The sequence below is a fragment of the Centroberyx affinis genome, unplaced genomic scaffold (genome assembly GCF_046629955.1).
Source record: "Centroberyx affinis isolate AG114_WGS23_722 - 3 ecotype Tasmania unplaced genomic scaffold, CSIRO-AGI_Caff_v1 ptg000272l_1, whole genome shotgun sequence".
NCBI lineage: Eukaryota > Metazoa > Chordata > Actinopteri > Beryciformes > Berycidae > Centroberyx > Centroberyx affinis.
The window spans coordinates 161341-183406 of record NW_027278952.1 but is presented as its reverse complement, the minus strand read 5'-3'; the positions used below and the strand labels follow the sequence as shown (position 1 = coordinate 183406).

Here is a 22066-nt window from a genome sequence, read left to right as displayed (position 1 = left end):
GACACTGTGAAATGGGATTATCTGTGTTTTATGAAAGTGTAAAAAACTAAATAATTTGCATTTTGTTAGTGTAACATGTTGTCAGCGCTGATCTGATAACTCCACTTGATGACAGTATTTTTAAATAGAAGGAGGAATGTCTAAATAATCTGTCAGGAGATGTCAGGTTTTCATTCATTCATTTTAGCAGACAGTCGAGGATGAGTGAATTCAGTCGGTGGCTTGTAGCCTGAGTCAGTGGTCAGGAGCTGGAAATCTGGTCTGGAATTAGGCCTTTCTTTGTACCAAAGGAAAGTATTAGCACCTGAGCTAATAACTCTGAAGGTACAAGACAGTGACAGTTTCTCCCTAAATAAATATGCTCTTCAGTCCTGGTTGATGTGATCTCCTGCTGGACACTGTCACCTAGAATCATAAGGAATATTATTTGTGTAATATACAATTGTTAAATGGTAAAATATAATATAATCCCTAATGCCAAAGAATAATATACTAAAATGTATTAAAAAAACAGAGGTTACAACATCTAATAAAGAGAATATGCATAAAAACAGCAGTAGTGAGGGAAAGCAGTATGATAAAATAAAATAATTAAGTTCAATGTAAAACCTGCAAGTAAAACTATATACAATAAATAATGACAAGAACATACTGCATCTTACAAGCAAAAATTAAAAGAATGATATACTAATATTAGGCTCATCTGTGATTTGAAGCAGTGTGTTCAGTGTCATAGTGTAGTAAACATGAAGAAAGTGTATTTTACTAGCAAAAGTGAAAAAATAAGATCCTATTTACTGATAAGCTTTGAATTAGTGTGTAGATTATAAAAAACATGGTTTGTTTTACCAAGTAAGTAGGTAGGACTCTTGTTGAAGACATGTCACCTTGAAGCCCCACATCTAGATAGAAATATTTTTTAATCTTTATTTAAACAGAGTCTCTATACTCTTCTTCTGCACCTCCTATCTTCACAGGGACAAATATTTACATCTGGAAGGACAGAGATGTGCAGAGGTTGAAATACTGCTGATGTATTTCACTCACATAGAAGTACTACAGCTATTACGTTTGTATCAAATCTGAGTAGTTGTTTAGGTTAAAGTGAGAAATGATCTTGTAAAAATACTGATGTACTCATTAAGATTCTGTTTTTAGTCCAAAAGGTTCCCCCTAAACACTCATGGATTATCTGTTTTAGTGTGGGATTATCTGTTGTAGTGTGTGGAGAGCAGACATCCTTGGCAGATGTCTCTTAGATGTATAGGTTAGAGGTGTCATACAGCTAGCTGTGTGATGCTGTCTTATTTATGTAATCATACCTCTACTAACCTATGGACAATTTAAAATCATACCTCTACTAACCTATGGACAATTTAAAACCATACCTCTACTAACCTATGGACAATTTAAAACCATACCTCTACTAACCTATGGACAATTTAAAACCATGATCACAAACCTCCCTGCCTCAATGTGTAACTGTTTTAATTGAATTTCTTTATTCTTGTCCTATTTATTTAAAACTTTGAACTTGTTTGTAACTCGACATCATTGTAAATGGGGGCAACCTCAATGGTTATTCGAGTTTAAATAAAGGTTTGGAATGAAATTAAATACCTGATGTACATAGTAAACATCCCACAACACCTCACACTCTGCCGAGTTTAAGTGTTACATGTTACAACAAACACGCTTCCTCATTCTTTCTTTGAACTTTTTTTCTACTGCTTGTGTCATTAGTGCAAAGAAACTAGACTAGTGTTACTGCCTCTCCTTAAGTAGCAGTCACATCTCCTTTTGGTTGTAGCACGTTGTCTTTTTGTGCTCTGCATTCTGTAGAACAACAGCAAACAGTATCAATGTAATGTTAACAAATCCATATGCAAAATGTTGGATTAATATCAAGGGAACAGAGTTCGATCATACCAAAGCACATAGCAACCAGCAACACTGAAATGAGCAGAGGCATCATAGCTGCACTCTTCAGTAACTATGAGATACAGCAACTAGAGAGCAGGCTCTGAGTCCCACTGTTTCTTCATCTTAAAAACTAAGTTGGTAGATTTGAAGGAGGAGCTTGTTCAGAGTGACAGGGCTCATTCACAACCCTGTGTTATTACTCCAATCACCGATTGTATACAATACACACTTTTCTACCACTATCCCTTCATGTGTGAAAGTCTTTTCAATTATTTGTTGGTTGTTTATTTTTCTTGACTGGCATGAACTTATAAATGAACTGCAAAGTGTCAGTAAAGGACTGTCCCAGGGTTTTTTAATTGGTTCCATATTATTTACTATATTACTAACTGGAAAATATGTCAAATGCTTTCTGTATCTTTAGATTTTTGTTCCGTCCTCATAGCTATAACTATGCATTACATATTCCCTTGACTATCAGTCAGCAATGCATAATTATCAATAAAACTGTCTAGCCTATCAATGATGAGCTTTTCCAACACCTTGGAGAACTGGGAAAGAACTGGAAAAGTAATGACACTGGCCAATATTTAGTAAAATTATGTTTATCCCCAGTTTTAAATAATGGGCTGACTAATATTCATATGTATGTTTGTTGGGTTGGAGGGTGAAACCCACTGCCTAGGATGGTATCTGCTTTCCATGAAGTGATGAAGTGAAATAATCCTAAAACTGAAGTCTTCTGTATTTCTATTTTCTTACCCCTCCCTGCTGTACAGGAAGTATCTCCTCTTATTATATGCAGTGACATCACTGATCTCAGCAGGGTGGGGTTATGGGTCATCGTCAGGTTTTTCTACACTGAATTTCCTTCCATCCACACTGCCTGAATGCAAATTATTGTGTGCTGAAGTAGACTGAGAAGTTTTCAACAAAATATTCACCAGTAGTAAAAGTTAAGAAATCTTAAGTTGAGCACCACTGAGGTATTTTGTCTCCTTTCATCAGGGACAACAGACAGTTAAAGGTGCAGTAGGACACTTTGTACTTTGGCGACCCCAAGTGGCAGCAGGAGTTAACTGACTGAATTTAATGTTCATTGCGCCTCTCTGCCAGAGAAGACCAACCCACATTATTATACAGAATACAATGGTGAGTACCATAGCTGTCATCAGTAATAAATCTGAGGGCAGAATGATAAACCGTGTCTAGGGGTTTAAGAGTGGAATGAGCAGCATTTCTGTAAATTACATCCCCATAATCCAACACTGATAGGAAAACTGCCTCAACAATCCTCTTTCTGCTAATCATAGTGAAGCTGGTTCTGTTTCTGCAAAAGAAGCCAATTTTTTGACGCAGTTTGCGAACAAGATTGTCTCTATGGTATTTAAAAGTAAATTTCTCATCAAGCCAGATGCCAAGATATTTATTTTCAGTAACTCTCTCAATGTTAGATCCATTCGCAGTGGATATATGCATACAATTGTGATCAATGGTTCTGGCTCTAGTAAACAGCATGAATTTTGTTTTATTTGCATTAAGTACCAGTGTAAGATTGATAAGAGCATCTTGTAGAGCATTAAAGGAAAGTTGCAAGTTCTCAATGGCTAGTTGTACAGAATCAGCAGTACAATATACAATGGTGTCATCAGCATAAAGATGGACTTGACAGCCACTCAATGAAGAGACAATATCATTTATACAAATGGTGAAGAGGACAGGACCCAAAATTGAACCTTGCGGAACACCTTTTGTTACTGGCAAGAACTCAGACTGGACACTTCCCGACTTTACACACTGAAGTCTCTCAAACAAATAACTAACCAATCACAAGCCTTTCCATCAAAGCCAATACTGCATAACCTTTGTAAGAGCAAAGGATGATCAACTGTATCAAATGCTTTTGACAGATCTATAAATACGGCAGCACAATGTTTCTTATTGTCTAGAGCGGAAACTATATTATTTGTAATTAATGTAATAGCTGAGATAGTGCTGTGGTTAGCTCTAAATCCAGATTGGTGTGTACTTAATTCAGAGTGACTTGAAAGAAATGTCTTGAGTTGGTTATTTACCAAAGATTCCAGGATTTTTGCTAGACAAGATAATTTGGAGATTGGTCTGTAATTAGTTACATGGGCTGACTTTCAAACACGAGGAAATATTCCTGTTGTGATAGAAAGATTAAATATATGTGTTAATTGCTCTGTAATAAGTGGAGCGGACACTCTTAGAAACAAAGGATCCAATTTATCCTCTCCTGTTGAACTCCTGGTAACAATGGCTTGTAATGCTTCAAATACATCACTAGGAGAGAACAGCTGAAAGTTAAACTGAGAGACATGGTTCATGGTACATACACAATCATTATTAATATTAATGAGAGGGGGCCCTGTGTAATCCTTTGCTGATGCTGGGCATTTATTTGAAAAGTTCCTATTGAGAGCTTGGCAAACCTCTTCCTGTTCCGAAATCAAACAGTCACCACATGTAATATGTGCAGGTACGGAAATAGTGGTTTCATTTCTGTTTGAGTTTACTGCTCTCCAAAATTTTGCAGGGTTTGAATAGGAGCTAGTAATTAAGTCTAAGTAATCATTAGATTTGGCACAGATGATGTGCATTTATTTCTAAGCTGTCTAAATGATGACCAATGGGATGGATCCCCAGAGTGTCTGGCAAGTGACCAGGCTCTGTTCCTTTCCTTAAATAAAGCTGATAATTCAGGTGAAAACCAAGGGGTTAATCTGACTTTTATTCTAAGATTTTTGAATGGTGCATGTTTGTTAATGACTGAAAGAAGGGTTTTTGTGAAAAAATCCAGTGCCATTTCAACATCTGGGATTTCAGATGTATAATGTATGTCGCTATGGAAAACATCAGTTAAAAAGGCTTGGTCACTAAAATGTCTTAGATTTCTCTTTGTAACCGTGTGAGATTTTGTTTTCTTTAGCCGAGTATTTCTAATACATGCTATAGGGCAATGATCACTAATTCCTAGCTCAAAGACAAATCATTGTGTGCTGAAGTAGACTGAGAAGTTTTCAACAAAATATTCACCAGTAGTAAAAGTTAAATGTTAAGTTGAGCACCACTGAGGTATTTTGTCTCCTTTCATCAGTGACAACAGACAGTTAAAGGTACAATAGGACACTTTGTACTTTGGCGACCCCAAGTGGCAGCAGGAGTTAACTGATTTTTTATTTTATTTTTATTTAACCTTTATTTAACCAGGCAGGTCAATTAAGAACAAATTCTTATTTACAATGACGGCCTAGCGAGAGGACAAAAGGACGTCTCGAAGGGTGAAGGGAATAGGGGACAAAAAAAAAAAAAAAAACACACAAAAGAAACTAAACAAAGAACAATCCAGATAAGACTATCAGACACAAATGTTACATACATCGCAGAGGCAGAGAAACCCAACACACTATGGGAACGAGGAAATAATCAAAACACACACCAAACAAACAACCAAATAAAATTACAAGTCATGCAAGTCTTGAAGCAGAATAAACAAGTTTCTTTGTCAGTTTAAAAGCTGGGTGACAGTTGCAGTTGTGTGTGAACAACTCTGCAATAGAGTCCTTAAAAGTGGTGAGGGAGATCAATTTCTCCAGTTTCAGAGTCTTTTGCAGCTCATTCCAACTGCTCGGAGCAGCAGACTGGAAGGAGGACCGGCCGAAAGAAGTATTAGCACAGGGAACTTCTAGCGAGATATGGCGGGCAGCTCTGGTGTTATAGGGACAATTTTAACAAGTGTATCAAATAAGGAGGAGTCAGACCAAGGAGGGTTTTGTAAACAAGTGTAAGCCAATGGATCTCTCGTCGAATGTGTAACGATGGCCAATTAACCGAAGTGTATAAGTCACAATGATGTGTTGTATAGGGGGCATTTGTGGCAAACCTAATTGCTGAGTGGTACAAAACATTAAGGCGTTCAAGGACACTCTTGCTTGCATGTCTGTAAATGACATCACCATAGTCAAACAAGGGGAGAATGGTCATTTGGACTAGGGAGCGTTTCGCAGAGCAAGTAAAGGAAGAGCGATTCCGGTACAAGAAGGCAAGTCTTGCTTTTACTTTTGACTGAAGATGTAATAAATGCTGAGAAAAAGAAAGTGTGTTATCTAACCATATACCGAGGTATTTATAAGAGGTGACTGTGTCCAGAACTGAGCCATTAGTTGTTGTGATGCTTCCAAGCGGGATAACAGGCTTCCTACCAAACCACATAACTTTTGTTTTAGATGTATTTAACACAAGGTTAAGACTAGAGAAGGCCACCTGTATACTATTGAAGCTGTCTTGAAGAGAGCGCAGAACAGCATCAGGGGAAGGTCCAACTGCATATAAAACTGTATCATCGGCATACAAATGAATCTTTGAATTTCCTACTACACTGACAATGTTATTTATGTATAAGGAGAACAGGGTGGGGCCAAGGATGGAGCCCTGAGGTACACCTTTAGTTACAGGCAAGGGCTGCGACAGGTGGTGTTCTGATTTAACGCACTGGGTTCTACCAGACAAATAGGAGGAGAACCAGGCTAAGGAATGGTAGTTGACAGCAATGTTACTAAGTCTATCTCTGAGAATCGAGTGATCTACTGTGTCAAAAGCTTTTGCTAGATCAATAAAATTTGCTGCACAATGTTGTCTGGAATCAAGAGTGGTAATAATGTCATTGAGGACCTTAAGAGTTGCAGTGACACAGCCATGCCCAGACCGGAAACCAGATTGCATACCAGAGATAATACTGTAAGTGTCAAGATATGATGTTAGTTGCCTATTTATAAGTTTTTCCAAAATCTTAGATATACAGGGCAAGATAGAAATAGGCCTGTAACAATTAGGATCAGTCTGATCACCCCCTTTAAACAAAGGTAAAACAATAGCAGCTTTCCAAGAACAAGGGATTTCAGCAGTTTGAATGGAAAGATTATAGAGATAAGAAACTGGGGCAGCAATTATGGGAGCAGCAACCTTGAAAAAGTAAGGGTCAAGGTCATCACACCCGGATGGTTTTTTAGGGTCTAGCTAAGTAGCTCATCCAGCACTTCATCCACAGTGATAGTGCGAAAACTGAAAGAATGTACTGAAGATGAGATGGCACTGTGTGAAGACACAGCATCAGACAGGCTAGCAGAATTGGGGTGCTTGGTGGGGGTTGATAGAATCAAATAAGAACCCAGATGTGATGAAATGGCGATTGAAGACCTCTGCCATGAGCACCTTGTCTGAAACGATTGTACCATCAGAGTTAAGGGACATAGGAAACCGGGAGAACGGGTTCTTATCTTCCATAACTCTTCCATAACTGACCGTTTTCCAGAACTTATTTGGATCTGAGATACTATGGGAGAACTGATCTTTAAAATAATCAGCTTTGAGTTTTCGGATGGTCTGGGTGCATTTATTTCGAAGTTGTCTGAATGTCAGCCAGTCTGTAGGAGACTGTGAGAGTCGAGCCTTACGCCACGAAGCATTTTTGTGATGAAGAAGCTCAACCAGATCACGGTTAATCCATGGACTGAGACGAGTCTTAATTCTCATTGACCTTCTGGGGGCGTGTTTATTGATAATGGTACTAAAATCATTGTAAAACAGGTTCCAGATTGAATCTAATTTGGAAAAATAGGAAGAATGCTGCATCTAATTTAGAGAGGGTGGGTGTTGAAGAAATTTTCTGGAGTCAGTGGTTCGTCTTACTTGAATGTATATTTATTGAAAGGAGATTATTGCAAGAGGAAGAGATGCACAGAGCAGGAGGCTGCATACACTTCTTCAAAGAGAAAGAGATTGAACCAGTCCTTTATGTATCTTCCAAGGATGTACAGAATGTGCTGACATTAAAACAGGTCACCAAAGTAGAGTATAAGCAAGACATGTTATGTCTTAAGTTAGAGCTTCCATTGACATCTTGGAGACATCCAGGAGCCACTCTGACAACAAGACCTCTGGCATAGTAAGTTATGGCACAAGGTTTACAGTAAGGTGATCATCTTGAGTTTTCTTCCACAGTCCCCCCCTTGTTGATTATGAAATCAACAACACAAGATCAACTTCACCATTGTTTTTTTTGTTATTTTTTAATTATTATGCACCAGTAATAAACTGAAAATGGAGTTGAGATCACTGCTTTAGACCTAATATAGAAAAATGTCCCAAATGGTTGGGTTTGTCTGTTGAGCACCAATGTCTCTGTGAGTCCCTTTCTCTTATGGTTTCCATTGCCAATGTACAGATGTGTTATCTTCTGCTCCTGGCTGTCAGGTTTTTGTACAGTGACTCTGGGTTTCCTGTCACTGTGGGCTTCACAGCACAGTAGTACAGAGCAGAGTCTGTCACTGCAGCAGAGGAGATCTCCAGATCCATGTGGGTTTTATACTTACTCACTTTAATAGACAGTCTAGAGGTTAGATCTGCTCTGTTCAATACTGAACCTGTTGCTGAGTGATAGATGAGGAACTGTGGTGGTTTTCCTGGGTCTTGGCGATACCAGTAGAAGTAATCATTACTAGTTGCAGTTTTGGAGTATTTGTATGACAGAGTAACAGCGCTGCCTTCTAAGCTGTACTCTTCAGTCTTGACTGGACTGAGGTCCGCACAGGTTACACCTACATAAAAATAATTTAACACAAATATTTTTGAATAAATTAATATTTCCGCGAGATCTATACAGTTTGTTTTGTGTGGCAAAAAATCTTAATGCAAAATGGTCATCCAAAAAACAATGTCATAATCTACTGGACTGAAATCTGAAAGAATCAATCACAGTAACTTACTGGTAAATATGCTGAGGAAGAGCAGTGAGTACGCTGACAGCAGCATCTTGGAAGAAAAACACACCAATAATCCTAAAACTGAACTATGTGAGGTCTGCTGTATTTCTGATCAGCCGTACAGGAAGTCCATCCTCTTTTCTTAAAGTCACAATAGCTGAATCTCCTTCCAGGAGTGTGTAAACTGTCACTCCACTGTAAGAGGCAGCTGCTGTATATCTGTCATGTGGAGTGATACTCGCATGGAGCGGAAGTGAACAAGGAGGAGGAGTGAACTGCTTTAGAAACCATGAATGGAACAGCATCACACCCACGCCACTTCTGTTGGGATGGACACTGTTGTTCTTGTAGTGGTGTTGGTCTTCTCAAATTCACAGGTAGTCTTTGGTATGAACTCCACTCCCTGGAAAAAATAAAATGGGGGTGTTAACTCATAAGGTAATGCAGGGGATTCCCTCAATTGCAGAGCTAGACGGGAACATAAAACACTCAATAATGAGATTCAGCAAATCAAATGGCATTTTGAGAGCATCTTGCTTCCTTCATTTCATTTCAAACCTTTATTTAAACTCGAATAACCATTGAGGTTGCCCTCATTTAGAATGATGTCGAGTTACAAACAAGTTCAACGTTTTAAATAAATAGGACAAGACATAGATGAGAATAAAGAAAATCAGTTAAAACAGTTACACATTGAGGCAGGGTGGTTTGTGATCATGGTTTTAAATTGTCCATAGGTTAGAGTATTGATTTTTAGTGTGTGTTGAAGATCATTCCAAGAATTTGGAGCACTAAAATAAAAGGCTGATTGTCCAAATTTAGACCGTGCTTGGGGGTCCTTAAGCATAAGAAAGTCATTTGAGCGAGTTTGATAGGGTCCAAGGTTCCAGTCCAGCATCACTGAAATGTAGGGTGGTAGCTTTCCAACGAGGGCTTTATATATAAACAAATACCAATGTTTATTACGCCCTTTCTGTAAATTACATCCCCATAATCCAACACTGATAGGAAAACTGCCTCAACAATCCTCTTTCTGCTAATCATAGGGAAGCTGGCTTCTTTTACAGAAACAGAACCAATGTTTTGACGCAGTTTGCGAACAAGATTGTCTATATGGTATTTAAAAGTAAATTTCTCATCAAGCCAGATGCCAAGATATTTATTTTCAGTAACTCTCTCAATGTTAGATCCATTTGCAGTGGATATATGCATACAATTGTGATCAATAGTTCTGGCTCTGGTAAACAGCATGAATTTTGTTTTATATGCATTAAGTACCAGTGTAAGATTGATAAGAGCATCTTGTAGAGCATTAAAGGAAAGTTGCAAGTTCTCAATGGCTAGTTGTACAGAATCAGCAATACAATATACAATGGTGTCATCAGCATAAAGATGGACTTGACAGCCACTCAATGAAGAGACAATATCATTTATATAAATGGTGAAGAGGACAGGACCCAAAATTGAACCTTGCGGAACACCTTTTGTTACTGGCAAGAACTCAGACTGGACACTTCCCGACTTTACACACTGAAGTCTCTCAAACAAATAACTCCGAAACCAATCACAAGCCTTTCCATCAAAGCCAATACTGCATAACCTTTGTAAGAGCAAAGGATGATCAACTGTATCAAATGCTTTTGACAGATCTATAAATAGGGCAGCACAATGTTTCTTATTGTCTAGAGCGGAAACTATATTATTTATAACTAATGTAATAGCTGAGATAGTGCTGTGGTTAGCTCTAAATCCAGATTGGTGCGTACTTAATACAGAGTGACTTGAAAGAAATGCCTTGAGTTGGTTATTTACCAAAGATTCCAGGATTTTTGCTAGACAAGATAATTTGGAGATTGGACTGTAATTATCTAGATCATTTCTATCACCTCCTTTATGTAATGGAGTTACATGGGCTGATTTCCAAACACTAGGAAATATTCCTGTTGTGATAGAAAGATTAAATATATGTGTTAATTGCTCTGTAATAAGTGGAGCGGGCACTCTTAGAAAAAAAGGATCCAATTTATCCTCTCCTGTTGAACCCCTGGTATCAATGGCTTGTAATGCTTCAAATACATCACTAGGAGAGAACGGCTGAAAGTTAAACTGAGAGACATGGTTCATGGTACATACACAATCGTTATTAATATTAATGAGAGGGAGCCCTGTGTAATCATTTGCTGATGCTGGGCATATATTTGAAAAGTGCCTATTGAGAGCTTGGCAAACCTCTTCCTGTTCCGAAATCAGTCACCACATTTAATATGTGCAGGTAGGGAAATAGTGGTTTCATTTCTGTTTGAGTTTACTGCTCTCCAAAATTTTGCAGGGTTTGAATAGGAGCTAGTAATTAAGTCTAAGTAATAATTAGATTTGGCATTTCTCACAGATGATGTGCATTTATTTCTAAGCTGTCTAAATGATGACCAATGGGATGGATCCCCAGAGTGTCTGGCAAGTGACCAGGCTCTGTTCCTTTCCTTAAATAAAGCTGATAATTCGGGTGAAAACCAAGGGGTTAATCTGTCTTTTATTCTAAACTTTTTGAATGGTGCATGTTTGTTAATGACTGAAAGAAGGGTTTTTGTGAAAAAATCCAGTGCCATTTCAACATCTGGGATTTCAGATGTATAATGTATGTCGCTATGGAAAACATCAGTAAAAAAGGCTTGGTCACTAAAATGTCTTAGAATTCTCTTTGTAACTGTGTGAGATTTTGTTTTCTTTAGCCGAGTATTTCTAATACATGCTATAGGGCAATGATCACTAATTCCTAGCTCAAAGACAAATCATTGTGTGCTGAAGTAGACTGAGAGGTTTTCAATAAAATATTCACCAGTAGGAAAAGTTAAGAAATGTTAAGTTGAGCACTACTGAAGTATTTTGTCTCCTTTCATCAGGGACAACAGACAATTAAAGGTGCACTAGGACACTTTGTACTTTGGCGACCCCAAGTGGCAGCAGGAGTTAACTGACTGAATCTAATTTGGAAAAATAGGGAGAATGCTGCATCTAATTTAGAGAGGATGGATGTTGAAGAAATGTCTGGAGTCAGAGGTTCATCTTACTTGAATGTATATTTATTGAATTGAGATTCTTGCAAGAGGAAGAGATGCACACAGCAGGAGGCTACATACACTTCTTCAAAGAGAAAGAGATTGAACCAGTCCTTTATGTATCTTTCAAGGATGTACAGAATGTGCTGACATTAAAACAAGTCACCAAAGTAGAGTATAAGCAAGACATGTTATGTCTTAAGTTAGAGCTTCCATTGACATCTTGGAGTCATCCAGGAGCCACTCTGACAACAAGACCTCTGGCATAGTAAGTTATGGCACAAGGTTTACAGTGAGGTGACCATCTTGAGTTTTCTTCCACAGTTCCCCACTTTTTGGTTATGAAATCAACAACACAAAATCAACTACACTGTTGTTGTTTTTTTTGTTTGTTTGTTTTTTTTAAATTAATTATGCACCAGTAATAAACTGAAAAAGGAGTTCAGATTACTGCTTCAGACCTAATACAGAAAAATGTCCAAAATGTTTGGGCTGTTCAGCACCAATGTCTCTGTGAGTCCATTTCTCTTACGGTTTCCATTGCCAATGTACAGATGTGTTATCTTCTGCTCCTGGCTGTCAGGTTTTTGTACAGTGACTCTGGGTTTCCTGTCACATTGGGCTGCACAGCACAGTAGTACAGAGCAGAGTCTGTCACTGCAGCAGAGGGGATCTCCAGATCCATTTGGGTTTTCTCCTTAGTCACATTAACAGTCAGTTTAGACTTTGGATCTGCTCTGTTCAATACTGAACCTGTTGCTGAGTGATAGATGAGGAACTGTGGTGGTTTTCCTGGGTCTTGGCGATACCAGTAGAAGTACTCATTGCCAGCTGCAGTTTTGGAATATTTGTATGACAGAGTAACAGTGCTGTCTTCTAAAGTGTACTCTTCATTCTTGACTGGAGTGAGTTCTTCACAGATGACACCTACATAAAAATGATTTAACACAAATATTTTTTAATAAATTAAGATTTCCGTGACACATATGTAGTTTGTTCTGTGTGGCAAAAAAATCTCAATGCAAAATGGTCATACATTTCCCAAAAAACAATGTCATAATCTATTGGACTGAAATCTAAAAGAATCAATCGCAATAACTTACTGGTAAATATGCTGAGGAAGAGCAGTGAGTACGCTGACAGCAGCATCTTGGAAGAAAAACACACCAATAATCCTAAAACTGAACTATGTGATGTCTGCTGTATTTCTGATCAGCTGTACAGGAAGTCCATCCTCTTTTCTTAAAGTCACAATAGCTGAATCTCCTTCCAGGAGTGTGTAAACTGTCACTCCACTGTAAGAGGCAGCTGCTGTATATATGTCATGTGGAGTGATACTCGCATGGAGCGGAAGTGAACAAGGAGGAGGAGTGAACTGCTTTAGAAACCATGAATGGAACGGCATCACACCCGCTCCACTTCTGTTATGAGGACACTGTTGTTCTTGTAGTGGTGTTGGTCTTCTCAAATTTACAGGCACTCTTTGGTATGAACTCCACACCCTGGGAAAAATAAAATGGACCAACACCAAAAGGGGGTGTTAACACATCCAGGTATTGCAGGGGATTCCCTCAAGTGCAGAGTTAGAAGGGAACATAAAACACTCAATAATGAGATACAGCAAATCAAATGGCATTTTGGGAGCGTCTTGCTTCCTTAAATTAGTTCTTCACAGCTGACACCTAAAGGAAGAGATAATTGGTTTATAACATGTTGTAAAACACCTGTAAATATGGTGAGAAACAGTTGACAAAATATGCAGTAATACAGTGACATCAAATAAAGATAATGGTTTATGTACTGAGCACTTATGAATATGGAAGTTCCTTTCTCTTCTATAGTTCAGTGACAGTTTTCTCCTCCCTATATCTCTCCCTCCTCTCATAACACTGTATTTTCTCTGAGTTATAGTTCTGACAGTGAAGCTGCAGTCATCATGTAACTTCATTTATTAGTCATGGCAGATAGAAATAAGATTAGCGTTTTTCTAGCATAGAGAGAAACACATACAATACAATTTAGTATTCACATCATGACAAGGTATTAGAAGACAATATGAGGTCCGCTACTACATCTCATCCACAACGGCAATAACTAACAGAGTGGAGATAAAGAATCCTGTTGTCAATTACCTCTGTCTCAAAAGTCAATAACAAACAATAACATTGTGAAGTTTAAGTGTAAAAATGTAAGTCTATTTTGTGAAAGATCAAATAATTGAGCTTTTTTTTTCCAGTGAAACATGTCAACATGCTGATCTGATAATTCCACTTGATGGCACTGTTGGTATTAAAATGAGGAACTGAAGTGTCTAAATAATCTGTCAGGAGATGTCAGGTTTTTGTACAGTGACTCTGGGTTTCCTGTCACTGTGGGCTTCACAGCACAGTAGTACAGAGCAGAGTCTGTCACTGCAGCAGAGGAGATCTCCAGATCCACACCACGCTTTCCTTCAGCCAGTTTAGTAGAGAACCTTGTGTCTGATTTAAGATACTCTGCTGATGTTGTATAACTTGAGATGGACAGGAGGAATTCTGGTTGTTTTCCTGGATATTGTCGATACCAGAACAAATTATCACCAGCTGCTACAGAGTAATTGTATGACAGAGTAACAGTGCTGCCTTCTAAACTGTACTCTTCAGTCTTGACTGGAGTGAGTTCTTCACAGCTGACACCTACATGGAAATAATTTCATACAGAAGTTAGTGAGTAAATTAGGTTTTCCTGACACATTTATAACTTGTTATGCGGTTCTGTCACTTAACATAAACTGAAATAACATTCCCAGGTATTAATGTAATCGTCCATTGGATTGAACTTTAAGAGACTCATTCACTATATACATGTAACTTACCAATAAAAATGCTGAGGAACAGTATTGAGCACACTGACACTGACAGCAGCATCTTAGACGAAAACACACAAAATAATCCTAAAACTGAAGTCTGCTGTATTTATGATCCTGACAGCCTCACCTCTCCCTGCTGTACAGGAAGTACCTCCTCTTATTATATGCAATGACATCACTGATCTCAGCAGGGTCGGGTTATGGGTGATCATCAGGTTTTCCTACACTGAATTTCCTTCCATCCACACTTCCTGAATTCAAATTATTGCATGCTAATGTAGACTGAGAAGTGTTCAACAAAATATTCACCAGTAGTATGTTAAGAAATGTCAAGTTGAGCACCACTGAGGTATCTTGTCTCCTTTCATCAGGGACAACAGACAGTTCAAGGTGCAGTAGGACACTTTGTACTTTGGCGACGCCAAGTGGCAGCAGGAGTTAACTGACTGAATCTAATTTGGGAAAATAGAGAGAATCTGCTGCATCTAATTTAGAGAGGATGGGTGTTGAAGAAATGTTCTGGAGTCAGTGGTTCATCTTACTTGAATGTATATTTATTGAAAAGAGATTCTTGCAAGAGGAAGAGATGCACACAGCAGGAGGCTACATACACTTCTTCAAAGAGAAAGAGATTGAACCAGTCCTTTATGTATCTTCCAAGGATGTACAGAATGTGCTGACATTAAAACAGGTCACCAAAGTAGAGTATAAGCAAGACATGTTATGTCTTAAGTTAGAGCTTCCATTGACATCTCGGAGACATCCAGGAGCCACTCTGACAACAAGACCTCTGGCATAGTAAGTTATGGCACAAGGGTTACAGTGAGGTGACCATCTTGAGTTTTCTTCCACAGTTCCCCCCTTGTTGATTATGAAATCAACAACACAAAATCAACTACACTGTTTTTTTGTTGTTGTTGTTTTTTTTTAATGATTATGCACCAGTAATGAACTGAAAAAGGAACTGAGATCATTGCTTTAGATCTAATATAGAAAAATGTCCAAAATGGTTTGTCTGTTGAGCACCAATGTCTCTGAGTCCCTTTCTCGTATGGTTTCCATTGCCAATGTACAGATGTGTTATCTTCTGCTCCTGGCTGTGAGGTTTTTGTACAGTGACTCTGGGTTTCCTGTCACTGTGGGCCTCACAGCACAGTAGTACAGAGCAGAGTCTGTCACTGCAGCAGAGGAGATCTCCAGATCCACACCACGCTTTCCTTCAGCCAGTTTAGTAGAGAACCTTGTGTCTGATTCAAGAGTCTCTGCTGCTCTTGTGATGCCTAACCCTGAGATGTACTGGAGGAATTCTGGTTGTTTTCCTGGATATTGTCGATACCAGAAGAAATAATCAGTAGTTGCTACAGAGTAATTGTATGACAGAGTAACAGTGCTGCCTTCTAAACTGTACTCTTCATTATTGACTGGAGTGAGTTCTTCACAGCTGACACCTACATGGAAATAATTTCATACAGAAGTTAGTGAATAATTAAGGTTTTCCCAAGACTTTTAGAGCTTGTTCTGGGCTTCAATAGAAACTGTTATAATATTCCCAGGTATTAATGTAATTGTCCATTGGACTGAACTGTAGAATAACAATTCACTATATAACTTACCTATGAATATACCGAGGAACAGTATTGAGCACACTGACACTGACAGCAGCATCTTAGAAGAAAACACACAAGAAATCCTAAAACTGAAGTCTGCTGTATTTCTGATCCTGACAGCCTCACCTCTCCCTGCTGTACAGGAAGTACCTCCTCTTATTATATGCAGTGACATCACTGATCTCAGCAGGGTGGGGTTATGGGTCATCATCAGGTTTTTCTACACTGAATTTCCTTCCATCCACACTGCCTGGGTGCAAATCATTGTGTGCTGAAGTAGACTGAGAAGTTTTCAACAAAATATTCACCATTAGTAAAAGTTAAGAAATGTCAAGTTGAGCACCACTGAGGTATTTTGTCTCCTTTCATCAGGGACAAAAGACAGTTAAAGACACTTTAGCGACCCCAAGTGGCAGCTGGAGTTAACTGACTGAATCTAATTTGGAAAAACAGGGAGAATGCTGCATCTAATTTAGAGAGGATGGGTGTTGAAGAAATGTTCTGGAGTCAGAAGTGCGTCTTACTTGAATGTATATTTATTGAAAGGAGATTCTTGCAAGAGGAAGAGATGCACACAGCAGGAGGCTACGTACACTTCTTCAAAGAGAAAGAGATTGAACCAGTCCTTTATGTATCTTCCAAGGATGTACAGAATGTGCTGACATTAAAACAAGTCACCAAAGAAGAGTATAAGCAAGACATGTTATGTCTTAAGTTAGAGCTTCCATTGACATCTTGGAGACATCCAGGAGCCACTCTGACAACAAGACCTCTGGCATAGTAAGTTATGGCACAAGGTTTACAGTGAGGTGACCATCTTGAGTTTTCTTCCACAGTTCCCCCCTTGTTGATTATGAAATCAACAACACAAAATCAACTACACCGTTGTTTTTTATGTTTTTTTTTTCATAATTATTATGCATGCAGTAATGAACTGAAAAAGGAGTTGAGATCATTGCTTTAGAACTAATATAGAAAAATATCCAAAATGGTTTGTCTGTTGAGCACCAATGTCTCTGAGTCCCTTTCTCTTATGGTTTCCATTGCCAATGTACAGATGTGTTATCTTCTGCTGCTGGCTGTCAGGTTTTTGTACAGTGACTCTGGGTTTCCTGTCACTGTGGGCTGCACAGCACAGTAGTACAGAGCAGAGTCTGTCACTGCAGCAGAGGGGATCTCCAGATCCATTTGGGTTTTCTCCTTAGTCACATTAACAATCAGTCCAGACTTTGGATCTGCTTTCAGTATTACTGAACCTGTTGCGGAGTGAGAGATGAGGAACTGTGGTGGTTTTCCTGGGTCTTGGCGATACCAGAAGAAAGTATCACTAGTTGCACTTTTGGAGTAATTGTATGACAGAGTAACAGTGCTGCCTTCTAAACTGTACTCTTCATTCTTGACTGGAGTGAGTTCTTCACAGCTGACACCTACATGGAAATAATTTCATACAGAAGTTAGTGAGTAAATTAGGTTTTCCTGACACATTTATAACTGGTTATGCGGTTCAGTCACTCAACAGAAACTGAAATAACATTCCCAGGTATTAATGTAATCGTCTATTGGATTGAACTTTAAAAGACTCATTCACTATATACATGTAACTTACCAATAAATATGCTGAGGAATAGTAGTGAGCACACTGACACTGACAGCAGCATCTTAGACGAAAAACACACAAATAATCCTAAAACTGAAGTCTGCTGTATTTCTGATCCTGACAGCCTCACCTCTCCCTGCTGTACAGGAAGTACCTCCTCTTATTATATGCAGTGACATCACTGATCTCAGCAGGGTGGGGTTATGGGTCATCATCAGGTTTTTCTACACTGAATTTCCTTCCATCCACACTGCCTGGATGCAAATTATTGCATGCTGAATTAAAAGTGCAAGCATGCCTAGTTGACTTTCCTGGATAAATGAAGATTGAAAAAAAAAAATCGCTTCATCAAGTTTTCAACAAAATATTCACCAGTAGTAAAAGTTAAGAAATGTCAAGTTGAGCACCACTGAGGTATTTTGTCTCTTTTCATCAGGGACAACAGACAGTTAAAGGTGCAGTAGGACACTTTGTACTTTAGTGACCCCAAGTGGCAGCAGGAGTTAACTGAATTTAATTTGGGTAAACAGGTAGAATCTACTGCATCTGATTCAGAGAGGATGCGACACAGTTGTTTTTTTTTTTTAATTACCGTATTTCCTCTAATAGTGGCCGGTAGTCAATTAAAAGCCGGGTCTCCGATAATGGCCGGGGCTGTGGTCGACACGAACAAATAAAGGCCGGCTCCAAATACAAGCCGGGGAAAAAAACAAAGGAAACAAGCGTGAATTCGCCATAGCTGCGACCACGTACTGTGCGGCTATAAGCCGCCAAAGGGTGGGGAAATTTTTGTGGACCAACCGACCAACCGACCGACCGCCAGAGCGAGCTATAGAGCTGCTGGTCGTAGCTAAAAACAACGGTGGACACCGGTAAACTCCTGGCGGAAGTCTCTGGAACGTGCCGCCGTCGATTACCGTAATTATCGTAATGCATTGCAGTAACAAAAAAACGGCTACCTAACAAACCCAAACAGAAGCAGATCAGAAAACAAGGAGGCTTTATACTAAAATATGAGCAAATATACTTATCAAAGAGAGGGAATTAGAAATAAAGGCCTGTCTCTAATATAAGCCTGCTTCCAATAAAGGCCTGGTCCCCTTTGCAGTTGAGGTAAATAAAGCCAATATTAGAGGAAATATGGTAGTAATTATTATGCACCAGTAATAAACTGAAAAGGGAGTTGAGATCATTGCTTTAGACCTAATACAGAAAAAATTACAAAATGGTTGGGCTGTTGAGCACAAATGTCTCTGTGAGTCCCAATGTACAGATGTGTCATCTTCTGCTCCTGGCTGTCAGGTTTTTGTACAGTGACTCTGGGTTTCCTGTCACTGTGGGCTGCACAGCACAGTAGTACAGAGCAGAGTCTGTCACTGCAGCAGAGGGGATCTTCAGATCCATTTGGGTTATCTCCTTTGTCACATTCACAGTCAGTCCATACTTTGGATCTGCTCTGTTCGATACTGAGCCTGTTGCTGAGTGAGAGATGAGGAACTGTGGTGGTTTTCCTGGGTCTTGGCGATACCAGAAGAAGTAATCACCAGCTGAAGGTTTTTTGTTTTTGTATGACAGAGTAACAGTGCTGCCTTCTAAGCTGTAGTCTTCATTCTTGACTGGACTGAGGTCCACACAGGTTACACCTACATAAAAAAATTATTTAACACAAATATTTTTTAATAAATTAACATTTCCCGTGACATGTAATTTGTTCTGTGTGGCAAAAAAATCTCAATGCAAAATGGTGATAACATTTCTCAAAAAACAATGTCATAATCCATTGGACTGAAATCTAAAAGAATCAGTCACAGTAACTTACTGGTAAATATGCTGAGGAAGAGCAGTGAGTACGCTGACAGCAGCATCTTGGAAGAAAAACACACCAATAATCCTAAAACTGAACTATGTGATGTCTGCTGTATTTCTGATCAGCCGTACAGGAAGTCCATCCTCTTTTCTTAAAGTCACAACAGCTGAATCTCCTTCCAGGAGTGTGTAAACTGTCACTCCACTGTAAGAGGCAGCTGCTGTATATCTGTCATGTGGAGTGATACTCGCATGGAGCGGAAGTTCAGTGACAGTTTTCTCCTCCCTATATCTCTCCCTCCTCTCATAACACTGTATTTTCTCTGAGTTATAGTTCTGACAGTGAAGCTGCAGTCAACATGTTACTTCATTTATTAGTCATGGCAGATAGAAATAAGATTAGTGTTTTTATATGCAGTGACATCACTGATCTATATTTATTGAAAGAAGATTCTGGCAAGAGGAAGATATGCACACAGCAGGAGGCTACATACACTTCTTCAAAGAGAAATAGATTGAACCAGTCCTTTATGTATCTTCCAGTAGGACACTTTGTACTTTGCTGACCCCAAGTGGCAGCTGACTGAGTTTAATTTGGGCAAACAGCGAGAATCTACTGCATCTCATTTATATAGTATTCTTTTTTATTATACACCAGTTATAAACTGGTGTATAACACCCACATTGTGATTGTGAAAAAAGATAAAAATAGCAAGTGCAAAAAAAGTCTAATTTGTGAAAGATAAGGCAAACAATTTTGTAATTTTTCAGTGAAACAGATAAGGGGAGTCATGTACAAAGAAATAGAGTGGGAAATAGAGTTTTTGTACAGTGACTCTGGGTTTCCTGTCACTGTGGGCCTCAAAGCACAGTAGTACAGAGCAGAGTCTGTCACTGCAGCAGAGGAGATCTCCAGATGAAACTCTTTTCTTTCTTTCTCTTGTTTAAAAGACAACCCAGGTATTTTCGGTGAATGTTCCATGATGAGAAGATGTGGAGATGAGCTGGAGTTCTGTCGATACCAGAAAAGGTTGTTTGCAGAGACAGAGTAGTTGCAGGAGAGAGTAACTCTGTCTCCTTCTAAAGCCAGCATTACATCCTTAAATGGTTTAATTAAATCCTCAGAGGATCCTGGAAAGAAAAAGGACATAAGAGTCAGTTAAATTAGCTTTTTAAAAATAACAAATATAAGAGTTTACATTTTAGTTATTTAGCTGAAGCTTTTAACCAGCCGATTTCAGTAGTAGAAAAATCGAAATAATTGTTATATTATCAGATCTCTAGTTACAGAACACTTACCAGTATGAAATGTAAATATAATCATCCAGGTTAAAAGGAGTAACATTGTCGCTGAAGTGTACTGAGTAATGATGCAAAAGAACACAGTAGCTGCTTTGTTTCAAAATGAAGCTCCTCCTCTTGCTGTGGTCTGCTTTGAGTTATGCATTAGAAATAAGGTAAATATTTTTCCAGCATGGAGATTTACAAAATTAGTGGAGATAAAGGACTCCCTTGTCAATTGCCTCTATCAGCGACACTGTGAAATGGGATTATCTGTGTTTTATGAAAGTGTAAAAAACTAAATAATTTGCATTTTGTTAGTGTAACATGTTGTCAGCGCTGATCTGATAACTCCACTTGATGACAGTATTTTTTAAATAGAAGGAGGAATGTCTAAATAATCTGTCAGGAGATGTCAGATTTTCATTCATTCATTTTAGCAGACAGTCGAGGATGAGTGAGTTCAGTCGGTGGCTTGTAGCCTGAGTCAGTGGTCAGGAGCTGGAAATCTGGTCTGGAATTAGGCCTTTCTTTGTACCAAAGGAAAGTATTAGCACCTGAGCTAATAACTCTGAAGGTACAAGACAGTGACAGTTTCTCCCTAAATAAATATGCTCTTCAGTCCTGGTTGATGTGATCTCCTGCTGGACACTGTCACCTAGAATCATAAGGAATATTATTTGTGTAATATACAATTGTTAAATGGTAAAAAATAATATAATCCCTAATGCCAAAGAATAATATACTAAAATGTATTAAAAAAACAGAGGTTACAACATCTAATAAAGAGAATATGCATAAAAACAGCAGTAGTGAGGGGAAAAAAAGCAGTATGATAAAATAAAATAGTTCAATGTAAAACCTGCAAGTAAAACTATATACAATAAATAATGACAAGAACATACTGCATCTTACAAGCAAAAATTAAAAGAATGATATACTAATATTAGGCTCATCTGTGATTTGAAGCAGTGTGTTCAGTGTCATAGTGTAGTAAACATGAACAAAGTGTATTTTACTAGCAAAAGTGAAAAAATAAGATCCTATTTACTGATAAGCTTTGAATTAGTGTGTAGATTATAAAAAACATGGTTTGTTTTACCAAGTAAGTAGGTAGGACTCTTGTTGAAGACATGTCACCTTGAAGCCCCACATCTAGATAG

General features: G+C 38.5%; 2 gene segments (V, D, J or C); both read right to left on the bottom strand.

The window, feature by feature from the left end:
- Positions 1–12323: 12323 nt before the first annotated feature.
- On the bottom strand, positions 12324–12913 carry LOC139638039 (T cell receptor alpha variable 26-1-like). The segment is given in 2 exon segments: positions 12324–12691; positions 12868–12913. Coding segments are annotated over 2 exon segments (414 nt in total).
- A 6181-nt stretch (positions 12914–19094) lies between these two features.
- LOC139638028 (T cell receptor alpha variable 13-2-like) lies at positions 19095–19681 on the bottom strand. The segment is given in 2 exon segments: positions 19095–19459; positions 19636–19681. Coding segments are annotated over 2 exon segments (411 nt in total).
- Between the last annotated feature and the right edge of the window lie 2385 nt (positions 19682–22066).